The sequence below is a fragment of the Cajanus cajan genome, chromosome 3, assembly GCF_000230855.2.
Source record: "Cajanus cajan strain Asha chromosome 3, NIPB_CcT2T_4, whole genome shotgun sequence".
Taxonomy (NCBI): domain Eukaryota; kingdom Viridiplantae; phylum Streptophyta; class Magnoliopsida; order Fabales; family Fabaceae; genus Cajanus; species Cajanus cajan.
In genome coordinates, this window is record NC_138519.1 from 58,044,120 (window position 1) to 58,062,623 (window position 18,504).

The 18,504-nt window shown below is 30.2% G+C and overlaps 1 protein-coding gene across 1 annotated transcript; it reads left to right on the plus strand.

Moving 5' to 3' along the window:
• The first annotated feature begins 10,722 nt into the window (after window positions 1-10,722).
• On the plus strand, window positions 10,723-16,793 carry LOC109801758 (F-box/FBD/LRR-repeat protein At1g16930). Its single transcript, XM_020362885.3, has 3 exons — window positions 10,723-12,224; window positions 13,999-14,148; window positions 14,977-16,793. Exons 1-3 carry the CDS (start codon window positions 11,226-11,228, stop codon window positions 15,304-15,306), a joined length of 1,479 nt encoding a protein of 492 aa, XP_020218474.2. The 5' UTR covers window positions 10,723-11,225; the 3' UTR covers window positions 15,307-16,793.
• The last annotated feature ends 1,711 nt before the right edge of the window (window positions 16,794-18,504 follow it).

The following is an 18,504-nucleotide window of genomic DNA, read 5'->3' on the forward strand; positions in this document are numbered from 1 at the left end:
CTTTTAAAGGGTAATTATATTTTCATTGGCTAACCAACCTAAATTTCAAATTGAGAACAAAATTTCCCAAATCAAACTAAATTTTTTTTAACTAGATTGGACATATTTTTCCCATACATATCCGACCCAGTATATATTTTGATAGTTTAAATATATTTTTAATCTTTTAAATTTAAGATAAATTTATTTTTAGTCTCTTAAATTTAAAATTATTATTTTTAGTTCTTGAAATTTTTAAAAATTTTGTTTTAGTCTTTAAGATTATTAATAATATATATGAAAATAATTAATTAAGACGATTAAGCAATATCAATTAGATTTAATGTGATATTTTCACTTGAGACTCTAATAGGTAAATTTATGCAATAATATTTGATAAATTTTATAACAAAATTTAAATGTAAAGACTAAAATAAAATATTTTAAAATTTCAATGATTAAAAATAATATTTTAAATTTGAGAGACAAAAATAAATTTATCTTAAATTTGAGAGACTAAAAATATATTTAAATCTCTTTTGATTATTAGATTATTTTGGATTTTTGGTGTTGATAACTTTTTTCTTCCGGTTATAAGTGATCATCTAAAAACTCAATTAAAAGCATTGGGATAGTTATTGTCACGTCCATTCACCTCGATACCTCATAAATGACGTTTTATACGCTACTCTTATTAAAAGATTACGCTATCAATCTACCGTAGTTGGAAAACAAATTCAGGATTTGAGTTGAGTTTATCAAAATAGTGAAGGAGTTCAGAAATTTCCGGAAAAGCTGTAAAGATCTCCATTTAAAAAATATATATATATATATATATATAATATAAAATTAGTTCTATATCGATAATCTTCATTATAAATTTATATTATATAGAACTAATTTTATATTATATATATATATATATTTATTTTAAATATTAAATATATTCGTTTTGTCTAATTTTTATAAATTATTAAGATGGTTGGTAAAAGTAGTATGAAAATATTATTATTACTTGAATTAAAAGATTAATAGAAAATATTAGATATATGATCTACTTGTCAACTGGACTTTCTCTTCGTTATAGGATAGGTTTGACTGCTAAACGCCAGAAATATTAAAATAAAAAAAAATGGAAATTCAGGTCCATTTAGAACCATGATCGATTAGTTCGAGTCTGCAAGAAACAGAACAAGGAACAAAGTACATTTACGGATATGATACGAATGTTCTTGTCTTATACATGTAACGACGATTTGAACATGAAAAATTGAAAATGTCAACATTTTCATGTTAATAAACACTACCTACAATTTTTTTGGTCCTTCTCTCTTTGAGGGAATGCCCGATGCATATATATGCATTTATAAATGGTCACTGATCCATTTAGAAAACATTCATCTGGTCATTTACCCTCCATAGGTGGAGTTGGATTTCTGAATTAAGGGAGCATGGTCACGAAAAGCATCACTTATTAAATTAAAAGATTAATTTTTCATAGATCTTACATATGTATAAGAAATTTAATATATAACCAATATAATTTTTATTAATGAAAGCATAATTTTAAAAATCGGACCAGTCATTAAACCGGTTAAGATACTGGGTCAGTAGGTCAAAGATTGAACCAGTGGGTCACTAATTAAATCGCATGACTCGGTTTTGATTTTTTTTTAAAAATATTCATGTTAAATATATTTTATACTTATAAATTATAAATTCATATCCTATTTAAATTTCAATTTCTATCTTATTTAAAATTATATTTAATTTTATTTTGTATAAAGAAATACATAAAAAAACATTACATGTTAAACTATATATTAATACAAATTAAAAATATAAATAATATGTATATATATAATTTACTTATAATTGATATCACATAATAATATATATAATATCTATATAAATATTATATTATTAAATATATAATTTAAAATTAATAATATATTATAAAAGTTATTTAAATTACATATATTACAAATAAATACATTAGAATAGGTAGTCATTGTTATGTTTAATAAGACTCTTTGCTTTTTCATTAACAGGATTCAATTCCCATTTTTATTTTTGTGGTTAAACCGGTTTGACCCACCAGTTTATTGGTCGAACCAGAAAATTAACTTGTTTATTTCAATTTGAAACGTGTCAAGTGCATAACCAATCTAACTTAAGATTCAGACCGACTGGACCACTGATTCTCGGTTCAACTGGTCGGTTCGATCCGATTTTTAAAACAGTGAATGAAAGAAATATATAACCATATTATTAAGTGAAAAATACCAATATTTCCAAGCCCCAAACCTTAAAGCGTCGAGTTCAAGTTTTTGAGTTTCATAAAAAAAACACTTAAAAGAATAGTTTTACTATAGTCAAAGTCTCGAGAGAGACTAGTCTTAGTGAAATCAGAAAATATTTTTATCAATGTTGTGGTATTAAAAAAATTATTGGGTAAAAATAAATTAAATGGATAGTTTTTTATTATAAATTTTACGATGAAATAAGAAGTAATAAAATAAATTTGTATAATAATTTATATAAGTTTAAAAGAATGAGGTACCAAGAATGTCCCTTCCAATCACTTCCTTGAGAAAAAAAAAATTATGAAATCCAAAATTTCCATATGATAAATAATTACATATTCAATTTTTGTAAGGCTAAATTATCTCTTTATTTATTTTTAGGATTTCATTTAGTTCTACTATTTTTAAATGGTTTAATTTGATTTTTTAATATTTTATAAAATATTTAATGTTGTTCTTTTGTTTGAATTAGCACTAACGATGTTAATAAAATTAGATGAAAAGATAGATATTATGAAAATTATAAAATTAAATTGAATATTTTAAATATAGTTGGACCATAATTGAATATTTTAAAAGTAATAATACCAAATTGAATAAAAATTTATCTAACCTTTTTTATTTAGATAAATTTGAATTTTCTTTTACTTACCTTCACTAGTGGAAAATAAGGCTATTACGTTACTTCTTTTACGTCAGAGATACCAAAATACGACGTAAAAAAGATGCGGTGACATTTTTGTAATTAATAGTGGACTCTTTTACGTCAGACGTGGTAGAGTCTGACGTAAATTATACAATCTACGTCGAACTTCTATTCCGACGTAGATTGTATAATTTACGTCGGACCATACCAAGTCCGACATAAAAGAGTATTTATATCCCAACCTTTTCATTCTCTTTCTGCGCGCACCTTAGTTGATTTTTCAACAAAGAGTAAACAATGAGTTTCTCACCTGCACATTCTCTTCTACACACCTTAGTTCTCTTCTGCACCTCAGTTTTGCATTGGGCCTGCACGTTTGAGGTTAGTTTCAAAAATCCTGACTTGCATTAGCTAATTTGTTCATTTTTCATCTAGAACGGCCTGTTCTGCATGTAGTTATTGTTTGTTAATTGTTCATCTAGAACAAGCCATTCTGGTTTAGAACTAGAAGTTCTAGATGGACAATTAACACAAAATTAATGCATTTGGAACGGACCGTTCCGGTTTCAGAATGAGTCATTCTAGATGCATTAATTTTGTGTTAATTGTCCATCTGGAACGGCCCATTCTGATTTTAGAATGGGCCGTTCCAAATGCATTAAAGAAGGAGAATTTAATTATTAAGATGAACCAAATTAGGCATTAACCTTTAGTTTAGCATCGTATTAGTAGAAGTATTTATCGATTTTATCCGAAATTACTATCGATTTTTTAGTGTTGTAGTTTAGGTTAGAATAATTATGAATAACTGAGTCAATAGTTAATTTGTGTTAATATATAGATAATGAATCGAAGTTGGATGAATGCACGTCGCATTAGTCAAGAGTATAGAAATGAAGTTGAAGAGTTTTTGCAATTTGCAAGAGAAAATGGAAAACCCATCAAAGGGGCATATTATTGTCCATGCGTTCGTTGTTTGAATCAGATACGTCAGGAAGTTGGGGAAATACGTGATCACCTATTTATATTTGGTATTGTGAAAAGTTATACAATATGGACATGGCACGGAGAAATATTAGACATTCCAACAGTGTCAACAACTGAAAATTTTGAAGGGATGGACGATAATTTAGAAGAGATGATACGTGATGTTGGTGAAGAAAATTTTGAAAGAGCACATGTGTATGATACCTTAAAGTCTGATTTTGAGCAACCATTGTACCCATAATACAATATGTTTACAAGATTATCAGGAACTTTAAGATTGTTTAGTTTAAAAGCAAGAAATGGTTGGACTGATAAAAGTTTCACAGAATTGTTGGAGTTGTTGAAGGAGATGCTTCCAGAAGATAACACATTACCTAATTACAACTATGAGGCGAAAAAGATATTATGTCCAATGGGTTTGGAGTATAAGAAGATACACGCGTGCCCTAATGATTGCGTATTGTATACAAATGATTTTGCTATATTGAAAGTGTGTCTGACATGTGGATTGTCGCGGTTCAAAAAGAAAACTGATAGAAGTAGTGGTGAGGAAGAAATAGAGAGTCTCCATGCTAAGGTCTTATGGTATTTTCCAATAATACCTAGGTTTAAAAGATTGTTTTCCATTAAAGAGGATGCAAAAAACCTCACATGGCATAAAAATGGTAGAAAATGTGACAAATTTCTTCGACATCTAGTTGATTCTCTGCAATAGAAGAGGATTGATGAAGCATTTTCAGAATTTGGTGTAGAGTCAAGAAACTTGAGAATTGGTCTACCTATAGATGGCATGAATCCTTATGGGAACTTAAGTAGTAAACACAGTTCATGGCCAGTTTTGTTGGTCATTTACAATTTGCCTCCTTAGCTATGTATGAAGAGAAAATATATTATGTTGTCTATGATGATATTAGGACCCCGACAACCAGGAAATGACATAGATGTTTATCTTAGTCCCTTGATTGATGACTTGAAAATGTTATGCGAAACAGGAGTGGAGGTCTTTGATGCATATCGTGAAGAAAAATTTACTTTGCGTGCAATGTTATTTTCCACAATAAATGATTTTCTAGCATATGGTAACTTGAGTGGGTATAGTGTGAAGGGTAATTATGCATGTCCTATATGTGAAGAAAACACAAGTTATACCCAATTGAAACATGGGCAAAAGACTGCGTACACCAAGCATCGCAAGTTTCTAGTTTGTAGTCATCCATACCGTAGATTGAAGAAAGCATTCAATGGATGTCAGGAGGATGAAATTGCCTCGACACCGCGCAATGGTGAAGAAGTATATCAGTGGGTGAAGAACATTAACATTGTGTTCGGAAAGACGCAAAAGAAGTCAACTGAGAGAAATATCTGGAAAAACGATCAATATTCTTTAATCTTCCTTATTGGTGCAAGCTAGATGTTAGAAACTGTATAGATGTGATGCATGTGGAGAAAAATGTTTGCGATAGTGTAATTGGAACATTGCTAAACATAAAAGGAAAGACTAAAGATAGAGTGAAAGCACGACAAGATTTGGTGGACATGGGTATACGTTTTGAGTTACATCCTCAGTCTATTAGAAAACGCACTTACTTGCGTCCAGCTTTTCATACTCTATCAAAAAAAGAAAAGAAAATCTTCTGTGAGTGCTTACACAGTGTGAAAGTTCCACAAGGGTACTCCTCAAATGTTAAGAGTCTGGTGTCCATGCAAGATTTGAAAGTTAATTGGTTTAAAGTCTCACGATTGTCTTGTCTTAATGCAACAACTTTTGCCTATGGCTATTCGTAACATTTTACCATCTTCTGTTAGAGTTGTCATTACTCGATTGTGTTTATTCTTCAATGCCATTTGCAACAAATTAATTGACCCTCTAAAGTTAGATGAGTTAGAAAATGAAGCAATCACAATCTTGTATCAATTGAAAATGTATTTTCCACCTTCATTTTTTGATATCATGGTGCATTTGATAGTTCATTTGGTTAGGGAGATTCGATTGGGTGGCTTGGTTTATCTTAGATGGATGTACCCTGTTGAGAGATACATGAAGATCTTAAAAGGATATGTCAAGAATCAATACCGCCCAGAAGCCTCTATTGTGGAGAGGTACACTGTAGAAGAAGCCATTGAGTTTTTTTCAGGGTACATGTCAAAATCAGAACCAATAGGAATTTCTAAGACTCAATATGATGGAAAACATTTTAGTAAGGGTACTCGAAGTTTAAAGATTAGAACTGTGAGTCGAACAAAAGTTGACCAAGCACATTTGTACATATTGAACAACACTGATGAAGTAATTCCTTACATATTGCAACACATACATGAAATCAAGATAGCACACCCCCGAATGAATGAAAAATGGGTATTGAATGAACATAACAAGAGTTTCTTAGCTTATTTTAAGAAAAAGTTTTACAGTGAGGTTAATTCTTCTAATACACTTTTGAGACTCGCTCGTGGGCCTAACAACGATGTCATTACATTTGGTGGGTATGACATTAACAAATATTGTTTCTATACAAAGATAGAAGATGACAAAAGTAGAGTACAGAACAGTGGGGTTACAATTCAGGCTGAGGCTGTGCACTTTGCTAGTTCTAAAGATAAAAATCCCATTACAGCATCCATGAGTTATTTCGGAGACATACAAGACATATAGGAAATTGATTATGTTACGTTTAGAGTGCCTGTGTTCAAGTGTAAATGGGTTGATGGCAATACGGGTGTGCGGACAAATGATTTAAGGTTTACTTTGGTTGATTTGAACAAGGTCGGTTATAAGGATGAACCTTTTATTATGGCATATCAAGCAAGACAAATTTTTTATGTCAGGGATCCATGTAATGAGAAATGGTCAATGGTTCTCAAAAGAAGAACCATGCACGGAACTCACGAAGATGAGTCTCTAGATATGCATGAAACATCGTCTTTCTCAAGTAGATCATTTGGTCCTATTGCGGACAATGAAGTGGACGAAATGCATGCTATTCGAAGTGATCATGATGAAGGAATATGGGAAAACATACCAACCTAATAGGTTTGTGTTTGTGTATTATTCATTTTTTTATTAGTTGTTTTGTTGCTATATTGTTATTATCTTTTTTACTTTATTTGTCTATTTAGTTAATTCATTGTTTTAATACTAAGAGTTATATTTTTCAGGGTTATGGCAGATTCGGGGTCTAACAGTGTAAGGAGGGAAGGTAGATCTATCACTCGATTGTCTGGGTTGACAGTTGGACGCATTGCCAAGGAGAGGACACAGGTTGAGGTGGATACTCATTCTGGCAAGGCGTCAAGCCCAAATGCTGCAAAGTTTAAGAGCTATTTGGGAGTCCTAGCTTGACGTAATGTTTCTATTATCATTCCATCATGGGATGACGTTGAAGAGGCTGACAAAAACCTCATGTGGCAAGATATTCAAGTATATACTTGCACATCTTTTCAATATTATATAACTTAAATACATTATTTACTATTTGTTGTTATTTTGATAGCAAAATTTTGACATTCCAAACACTGAGATCATGAGGAACAAGATGTTATCTGCCCTTGCCACCAAGTGGAGACTTCAAGACTTTCTTGACACGAGAGTATGTATTTGGAGAGCGACAAAATGAGACTCTTTATCTAAAGTACCAGATTACTGACGAGGATTGGATGCAATTTTGTGCCAGTCGATTAGACCCTTCTTGGCAGGTTAGTTATTGATAATTCTTACATTGACACAAATACTTAAGGTATATTTTAATCTCATTTTCTTATTTGTATTATTGCAGGCCAAAATACTATTTGTCCAAGAACCACAGAGCAAGAATGATGCACCCCATCTATTGTCAAGAGGGGAATATGAATTAAAAAGAAGAAATTGATGAAGGCTAGGGCAGAGGCATCAGGGGTTGAGTCTGCTGACCTTCTGGATCCACCTCCCCGCTATGAGATGTGGATAGCAACTCGAACAAAATCAGATGGGCAAATGACTTCTAAGTCTGCAAGGGTCATTGCTAATAAAATAGTAAGTAAAAATATACGAACTAACACTCTTAATTTCAACTCATTCAATTCATAAGTGTAGTTTATGGTATACTTATTGTTAATATGTTGCAGGAGGGTTTAGTTGAGCAAACCACCTAGGGCTCATTTGTTCCCCATGGTCGGGATGATATACTCACAACGGCCATAGGAAGGCCAGAGCACCTAGGGCGTGTGCATGGTATTGGTGGTTCTTGGAGTCTTCGAGATTACTTTGGTGCACCACCATCGATGAGCAGTACTGTTGACTCTTGCAATCAGGAGGTTATGCAGAGAATGGAGATGTAGTTTGAAGAAAAATTAATTGAATAACATGCGACAAGAGTTTGAACAAAAGTTTGAGTTTTTGGCTCGTTCTCAGCAACAGACTATATTTGCTAATGATAGTGTTTGAGTCAGCAGTAAAGGGAGTTGTGCTGCTCCAGATCCCTCAGGGGAACAGACTCACACTGATGTACCAAACCAGTGTGAGTTATATGTTGAGGATGACCCCCATGATTAGTGGCTATTGGTCAAGTATTTGAGGGTGGCTCAACCATCCATGGTGTCCCTCTATAGCCAGACTAGACACAGGTTGTGGTTGACCAAGTTCAAGATGTTGCTGCTCTAGTGCCTTTGCCCAATACATAGGTTCAACTAGTGGGGTAAGCAACCGACACATTCTTAGCTTGGCCAAAATGTTTGGTGATGCCACTTTCAGCACGGGCAAAGGTAATTCTATTATTGCTCTTTTATATTCTTATAATTCTATTATTGTTTAACTAATTTTGATTATTTCTTTAGGATTTTATCAATCGTGGTAAGGAGGTCATGAGAGAACCTGTTATTGATGATGATGATATCGCAGAAGCTGAGGATGATCCCATATTATCACGATTAAAGAAGAAACCAATTCAATTGCAGTGGGACATTAAAGCTTTTGGAGTTGATAGCTCTAATGTTCCACTATACATATCCCTGTCTGGTGCATTAGAGATTGTTGGGAAAAACTCCATGTTAAATATATCTATCATACAGCTGTGGGCCATGTAAGTGATATTTTCTTTTATAAGTCTAAAATTACAATAATTACATTTAACTTATAATAATTAATTGTGTTAGGTACATGGATAAATTGAGTGTGGAGCAAGCACAAGCACAAGTATATGGATTTATCATCCAAAAATTAGAAAACACTCAGGTCCAGATCCAACAATATATGCAAACATGGATGAGTGAATCAGGAAGACATATATACATGGCTCCATACATTGAAGGGTTAGTTTTTTAATTGGTTTTTTAATCATGGTAATTTTATAACTAATGTGTTTGTCATATAATGTAGGTCCCATTGGTAGTTAATTTTAATCATTCCTAAGGAATACACCGTGGTGTGGTTTTGTTCATCACTACATCGAAAACCAAGCCACGAAATGAAATGCCAATTACAAGGGTAACTATAATTTTTCATTATGTTTTAAAACTGTAACTATATATATTGGCTAACATTTATTTTTATTTCAATTAATTAGAATCGTGTCTGGAACTAATATTTTAAGTGGAAGAGCCAGATCAAAGACATTGCACTTCATATTTCCTAAGGTTAGCAAATTTTTTAATAGAGGAAATAATATTTGAATTTATCGACTTTGGAAATAATAGTTATTTATTTCTCATTTTAGTGTAATAAGCAACAAGACTCGTTTGAATGTAGTTATTACATCATGTATTGGATGAGAGCCATAGTTTCTGCGGTATTACTGATTCTTGGGGGCAGGTAATTCATATCAAAATTTATTTAAGTATATATTACATTTATGATAATTAACATTGCATATTAATGAAACTTAAATTAATGTTTCAAGTCTTTTAAGATCCATCTCCATTGGCCAAAGATGAAATCATCAAGATAAGAGAACAATGGGCAACTTTTTTTTCTTCAAAGTATATAATAGTTAGATTTCTAAGTTTAGTTAGTTGGATATTATGTTTCTAGTTTGATAGCATTGACAAACATATGTTCTATATAGCTTTTTTAGGATAATAGAATTTACATTGTCTTAATTTATGCTTTTTAAGATTTATATATTATTTTCTTTTTGTCATTCAATTTTAAAATATAAATTATATTTGAATTTGTATTCTAGACTGCCTGGGTTAGGCTTTGTATTTTGGACGGTATGCAGGTTTTGGGTGTATAAAAAAATAATACAAATTAAAAAAAAACGCATACATTTACGTCGGACTATACCATGTTTGACGTAAATTTACGTCGGACATGGTATAGTCTGACGTAAATAGTTTAGTGTTTTTTGTTTGTTTTACAACATTTTTTTTATGTCGGCTCTTGGGAATGTTCAACGTAAATTTACATCGGCTATCACAACCGACGTAAATTTACGTCTCCCGCATTAACGTCGAACCTTTTTTTGATGTAAAAAACTTAAAAGAATCGACGTAAATTACCCCTTTTGTACTAGTGCTTATATACAACAATAATGAATGGTAACAAATTAAGTACTTGAAATTAAAAAAATATTAGAAAATGAAGAAGTTATCTAATAAAATAAATCATTAAATAGGTAAAAAAAAATTCAAATTTATCTATAAAAAAATATTAGATAAATCTTGCTCAATTTGATTCTTCTATTTTTGAAATAATTTAATTTAATTATCTAATTTTTAAATAATTTCAACAACGTCATTAATGTGAATTTAAATGATAAAATAATGTCAAACATTTTTAAAAAGTTAAAGAACCAAATTAAACTATTTAAAAATAACAAGATTAAATTAAATTTTAAAAATAAATAAAATGACAAAAAAAGATAATTTTTAAAAATATAATAGTCGGAATATATACGTAATGTTCATTAACGAGAATCGTGGACACATAATGATGCCATAATGTATGTACCTAATAATTTATCCTGTTTCCCATACTAGTCTCCGGATGGAATCTCCCCAAGGTACATAGATATCTCCAACAAGGGACACAAACAAAGATAGAGATCCTAATGGTTTGTTCATATCTTAATTTACACGAAATGCATGTATGAGCCGGCCACACGGGGATGATTTCTAAATAGTCATAATCAAATTGAACCATATTCCAAGACATGCATATCTAGTTTTATTGGTTCGATACTTATCACACTTTCAATGAAGACACACATGAACTTCGTTAACATCGCACTCCTTCTTGCTCTAAGCTGAGTTCTATTAATACGAATTTCTCATAATGATTCTCTCCTTTTGGCTTCGACAATGATTTTCTCTACTCTTGAGAAAGAGCACAAAACATGAGGAATCAACAACGGAAGAAACGAAGGGTGGAAGGAGAGGACTATATCAGCAAACTTCCCAACAGCATTTTGTGCAAAATTTTATCTTCTCTCAAAGTCAAGGAAACTGTGAGCACCAGTGTTCTATCATCCAAATGGAGGAACGTTTATGCCAATCTAACAAACCTTACATTGGACGCAGAAAACATGCTAAAGAGGGGTCACTCAGCGTCCAATGTTTGGTTCAAAAACGAGGAGCAAAAGTTGGAATTCATAAGGAAGAGAGCTTCAGCCTTCGTGAGTAGTGTCAACATGTACTTGTCACATCTTGGACAAGTCCAAAAGATTGTGAAGTTAAGAGTTTGCTTCACATTTGGCCATGATGGGTACGGCTCCAGTGATCTTGATGAGTGGATTCGTTTTGCCATCGAGAGAAACGTGGAAGAGATTGATCTTTGCTTGTTGGAACACAATTCTCCAAATGATGGCTCATCACTCCATGTTTTCCCTTGTGATGTTGTTGCCAATGAGGGTGCGTTGAGGTCATACCTCAAGTGTCTTCGCTTGGCACATTGTGTTCTTGCACCTAACATGTACCATAACAACAATGGTTTTAGTACACTCACAACCATGGAGCTCTTCAAAGTGGATCTGAAATCCGAAGTGCACATTCAGGTTTTGTTGTCTGTAAGCACCAACCTTGAGTGGTTGGAATTCTCCGAATGTTACAACATGGAAAAGCTGAGAATAGAGCACCCCTTTTGCCAGAAGCTGAAGTACCTGAACGTGAATCTTTGCCATCAGTTGAAGGCACTTGAGATCCAAAGCACTAGTTTGGAGACATTGGAATACAAGGGAAGCAAAATTGAGTTTGCTTTTGATGCTCCAAAACTTAAGACTTTCTTCAGTCCTGTAAGTGATTCTACTGCTTGTCACAAGGAGCTTTGGCCAGTCCTCAGGCTTCCCATTGATCTTCCCCAGCTGGAAACATTGATCATGGAATGCGGCTGTAACATGGTATGTGGTTTTATTTAGACTAGGGTGTTGGTTTTTTTCATCAATTTTTATTATATGGTTCTATACTACATGTTTGAAAATGGTCTTTTTCTTTCTGTTTCGATTCCAGCAATGATATTTTAAATCCTTATTATTTTTTTATATTATCTTTGCAACCCCTTTTTTATGGTTGTAAAAGATGGGGTGGTAATTAATTCACTTTCTATCTTCCTTTCTTTTTTAGCATAAAAAATGTACTGAAAACAAAAATATTTCTTTGACAACGTGACATCAATGAGATGAAGATAAGAATGTAGGTATAGTATATTATATGAAGTGTGAGAGAGAGAGATAAATAATGAGTGTTGATAGCGTATATGAAATTGTGAGGTGTCTAAAAATCAATATTCTAGTAAGAATTAAAATACACTCCATTTTAGTAGACATTACTCTTTTTTTTTTTTAATTACGTGTAATTTTAGCTTAAATTGAAGTTACTAAAAAAAGTTATTAATTTTGATTAAGGAACTTTGTTTTCATCAAATTCTCTAAATTGACTACCCCCCACCCCCACCCCCACATACATTTAAAGTTTTTAATGATTTTTCTTTCTGTCCAAATACTACTGGTGATTTACTTTTCACTAAAATACAGGTAAATATTAAAGGATATTGGTTGGAGTGAATTGTTAACTATTGGTTGGAATAGTACAAGTTTTTATAAAATAATTAAAGAATTATAATTGAGAGAAAAAAATATCTCAAAATCATAATATGAAAAATAAAAAGAGAAAAAAAAAAGCTTCAAAATGCAACTATAAAAAAGAAACAAATATTAGAGTATTAGATAATTTTGAACTATCAAGTGTTAATGATCTTAACCAACCACTATATAATACGTATTTATATTTTTATTAATTTATTAATAATACTTAATTGTATGTCAGATTAATTAGAATAAGTTGTTCTATAGGACCATCAAATAACTTCTCTCATGTTAGGGTGTACTTGAGGAGAGAAAGAAATTGAAAAAAAAATGAGTTGCAAAATAAGATATAAAAAAGTGTAAAATATAAGTTAATTTTGAAGAGATGTAATGAATAAGGTATTGTCTAGATTATTTCTATATCAAATTACCTGAAGCATGTTAATTACATGCGTAAATATGATTAACTTTTGTCTTATATGTATTAAGAAGAAATACACGTGATTGTGATTTTATATAATTATGTAGTTGACACTAACCGTTAAATATATCTTACATATGATTAATATTATTATGGGATTATTAAATTGATTAATGATGATTAATTTTGTCTCACAAGCATTTAGAAGTAAATAAGTGTATATAATTATCAATTGTGTACTTGTGATACTAATGGTTATATTATTAATTGCTATTAATCTTATCTCACAAGTTATTAAAACTAAATAATATATGTTTATAAATATCAATATATATTTTTCAAATTTAAAAAGTAAACATGCTTCACAAAATGATAACCATATCTTAAAAGTAATTAATTTTCCAAGTTGGGTGGACAATACCTAACGAGAGAAGATTATAATTTCTTCTTCTAGAAAATTTAAAAGGTGTATTAAAAAAATCAGCTCCTCGCTAAATAATTAATATTGTTTCAACAATGGGAGTAACTTTTGGATACTTTGATCATATCCTCTAAAATGGGGCTGTGAAAAATACTTGATTTTTTAATGCAAATATTCAACCCTTTTGATCGAGTATTAATTAATTGTCACAAATATTCGACATATTTTGTTTCATGGGGCTTTTTCAGGGGGAGGTAATGGCAATCAGATTACCCACATATAAATTTTCGTGCTTGAGGCATCTAGAAGTTATTAAAGTGGCAACAGATCAACAAGACTTCTGGTGGGTAGCCAGTATTCTGGAATCATGCCCTATACTTGGAAGACTAGAGTTGCATGTGAGTTTTTCTTTTTTAAAATATATTTTTATAAAATATTAATTTTGAAGCACAGATTATAATATTGTTATTCAAATAATATTAACAATATAGTTCGGTCACATTAATATTTTAGTTTTGTTGTCATCTTCTACCTTTTAAAGATAACTTTCCATACACTCTTTTCCTTTACCATCATATAACTATTTTGATTAATTTTCATTAATCTTAATTACCACTCTTTCACTTTGTAAATTCTGACATGTAAACTGTAAAAACAAAAATATTTTAATTTCAAATTATAGTACTAAAATAGACTATTCATTTTTAAAATTTTTGACAATATCAATAATAATCATGACAAAACCGTGGCCATGACCATAATTTAATGAGAACTGTTATGGGACCAAAAATAATCTAAATTAAGTTTTTAGTATAGTACTGGTTGTTTTCGGTCAATACTTCAATTAATGATTTTAAGCAGATTGAAAGAGAGAGAAAACTTCATTAAATAAAAACTCATTCAACTATTGATAAGAAAAATAATATCATATCCCTCATATTTATATTCCACAAAATTTCTCTAATTTAGAGCTATCAACATAGATATTAATATAAGTACCAAATCTAGTAAATTGCATTGAGGAACTTTCTGAATGTCAAGAACACAATTCATTTGGGATATTGCACAATTCTCTTGGCATAAGATATCACCGTATAAAATTTTCAAAATCAGCCTTTGGAGATTAAATGAAGTATCCGTTCAACTGAAAACAGAAAAATTAAATATTTAATACATTAATTCTTTTTGTTAATAATTTATAGTTATATGAATTTAATTTGTTGCAGCTTCGGACCTATTCATGTATTCACAAATACTTAAGGAAAAGAGGTTGGCCTCCCACATGCCAACACAATCATCTGAAAGAAGTTGTAATAACTGGCATAAGTGGTTACTCAAGTGAAATAAAAATTGCAAAATATCTTCTAAAGAATGCCATTGCACTTGAGAAAATGACAATTGACCCACGTCCAAAATGTTACCTAGGGAAGGGTAAATGGGATCACTCACAAGGTTCTCATGAGAATGGGACCCACATCCAAAATTTGAGGCAAAAGGTTCATGACCTTCTAAAGAAAGAACTAGCTAATTCAGCAGTGGAATTGTTGATCAAGTAAGCAGAAAGTGATGAAAGGAATCACGTTTAGCAAACGTGCAAATTAAGCTAAAAGGTATCAAGTAATCAACAAGGAAGAATGTGAAGAGAAAGTAATAAAGGTATCGTAGCTAAAAGGGAACTTAGATTATAATAAGAATAATAGTAATATATATGTAAAACTAGCTATTATGAAATAAGGAATGGTGAAATGTAAAATGTAAAATGACAATGCTGGACCTCGGATCGAGTTCATGTTGAACAGACGAGAGTTTCCCCAAGCACTTCAATGAAATGAAATACAGTTCCTTCTTGGCTTTCAATGTGCACACAAATAGCATTACTTGTAATGAAATGAATTTGGTTGGTACTTGGTATTTGGTATTTAGTGTTAGTTGTGCCTAAAAGTTCCCCCAAACACTTCACTTGTGTGATCAGGACTATTAATATTCTATATATCTAGTTAACTAGCCCCACCTGTGAAGCGTTCAGAGGAACTCCAAGAGACAACCAACATTTAATCTTTGAGCCATGCTGTGGATAGCCAAAGCACACAAGGGTTTTATTTATAGGGGAGAAATATGTGCATAGAACGACTAAATAATGGGAATTTATGTGGACATGGAAATATTTAACAAAACATTATGTGTGTGTAGTACTGAACCTGGTCAGGATGTCTGCTAGATGAGAGATCCCAATTGCTCAGAATGACAAAATATGGGTTTGTTACTGGTAAAAGTGATTCTAAGTTCTAGCCATCAAAAGTTAACAGAAGATCAGTTCTAATCCCCTTCAGTCACTTTCATATCTCACTGTAATAAAAGTCATGTATAGCTTCTAGATTAAAAAAAAAAAAACTTAACTATCCTTTCCAAAGAATAGTTGATGTTGTTCTTTAATTAAAATTGAGAATTTATTTTAATAATATATATATATATATATTAATGAGATCTACATTATGTGTAAATGTATACTATTGAGAAGTAAATCCTCAATTTTAATTGAAAAACAATATCAATCATATCAAATAAGTTGTAGTTAAATTTTGTTAAAAAGAAAAACTACTAAACTAACTATTGAAATGTAACATGCACTCTTAACATGACACAAGACACATATCAGTTTATACTTTTTTATTTTACTTTAGGAGAACACATGCTCCGAAGTTTAGGATTTTTCAACAAAAAGGGATTTTATATCGTATTAATTTCTATCTATGTAAAATGCCTTGTAGTGGTATTTTTTAAAGTTTTAGGACATTTTCTATGTTGATTATCATGTAACACTACAATAAAATTGTGATACAGTAACACACACTCTATAGTAACATTATATATATCACTAAAAATTACTTTTACCCATACAATAATTACAATATATGTTATTATATTATTAAAAAGTGTGGATATAAACTATAGTGACACACAAAATATGTTGTTAAATCTCATTTAAAATTAACACTAAAATTGTGTGTAACTATATGTCAAACAGACATATACCTATATATATTATACCTATAGTGACACTTTTTGTATGTCACTATATGTAACATTTCTTGTAGTGTAACCAATGTAGAGTGTAACCTTCTACATTAGTTCAAACTAAAATCGATATAGAACCTTGTTTTAAACACCAACAGGAGTTTCATTTTCACCGTCGTGTTCACTGTTCTTTGTCTTCTCCATTTTCAAATTCACTCACTCAAACGTGCTATTCTTCACGTTTTTGCTAGATTTTGGTCTTTGCATTTTTGAGCTTTCACATTTTCCCCATTTTAGTTTATAACTTAACTTTAATTTAATTTAATAAAGTTAGTTTAGTCTATTATTAAATTAAGTTATTTTAGAAATTTAATATAAATTAGTTAGGTTTCACTAAAATAAGGTTCCTAGCCCACTTGCTAGTATAACGATCATGTTGAGTTAGATTAGTTAAAAATTAGCTTAGTCTATTGCTTAAATTAAATTAAATTAATTTTGAATAAAAATTACAATAGCATTAATATGGTTCGAACCTATATTCATATACATATTACTTCAAATTTTATTATTAGATGCATTTTAATGATTCAAACTAAATTAATATTACTCTATAACTAAATTAAATTGCTTCAGAAATTTAATATAAGTTAGTATAGGTTTTTACTAAGGTAAGTTTCTTAGTCCATTTGTAACTATTAAATAAGTTTAGATTATATTAACTTAGTCTATTTTACTTCATTAATTAGTTAGTAATTAAATATTAACTATTTTTAGTTTAATTATGCACCTTTAAGTTGGCTAATGAACGTAGAAATAACCAAGTTTTTACCCCGACTTAATTTACATTAGTTAAAGAACCAATCTAGAAAATTAAAAAAAATAAATAAATAAACGAGATAGAAGGACTTTATTGCACTATGATGGATATATATGACAATACATAAACTTAAAGATTTTTTTTTTCAACAAAATATGAAACGCTAACTAAAATTGAACTTATAAAAAATTTCCCCTTACACTATAAATTAAATCTCTAACTTAGATCATGAAATTCTCACTCGATTTATCCCTTCTTTCTCAATTATAATATAGGTCAATATATTAGTAAAGAATAAAAATGCTTCTAAGAATATGATAGGCAATAGTACTATAATAAATAAATTGAACGTATATGTGATACGTCTTTGTAAAATTCGTTTAAACTATAATTTTTGCTTAATGTAATAAAAAAAAAATATATCATTTTTAATTATCTTTTGTGTCTAATATTTATATATATATATATATATATATATATATATATATATATATATATATATATATATATATATATATAAAGAAAACGTAATCTTAACGGAATCAGAAATATTATTCCTAAATATCTAACTATAGCATACACATACTAGTCTAAAAAGAGTACGTGCTTTTGCAGATGCCTTATAGAAAGAGGAACGTTTGAGCTTTATACTTATACGTTCTTTAATCGAATAAAATTATTTAATTAATTATTAATTAAGGAATAAATCATTAAATAAAAGAGTTTAATAGTCATGTACTTTAAATATATTAAAATATTAACAAGTAAAAAGTCATTGTTTGTATATCTTATGATGAATTTTACGTAAATTTTATTTATTAATAAAATGCAAATGAAAATATTACTATATATATATATATATATATAAGTTAATCACTTGTACACTATCAATATAATTTTTTTTACACGGGCAACCAATCAG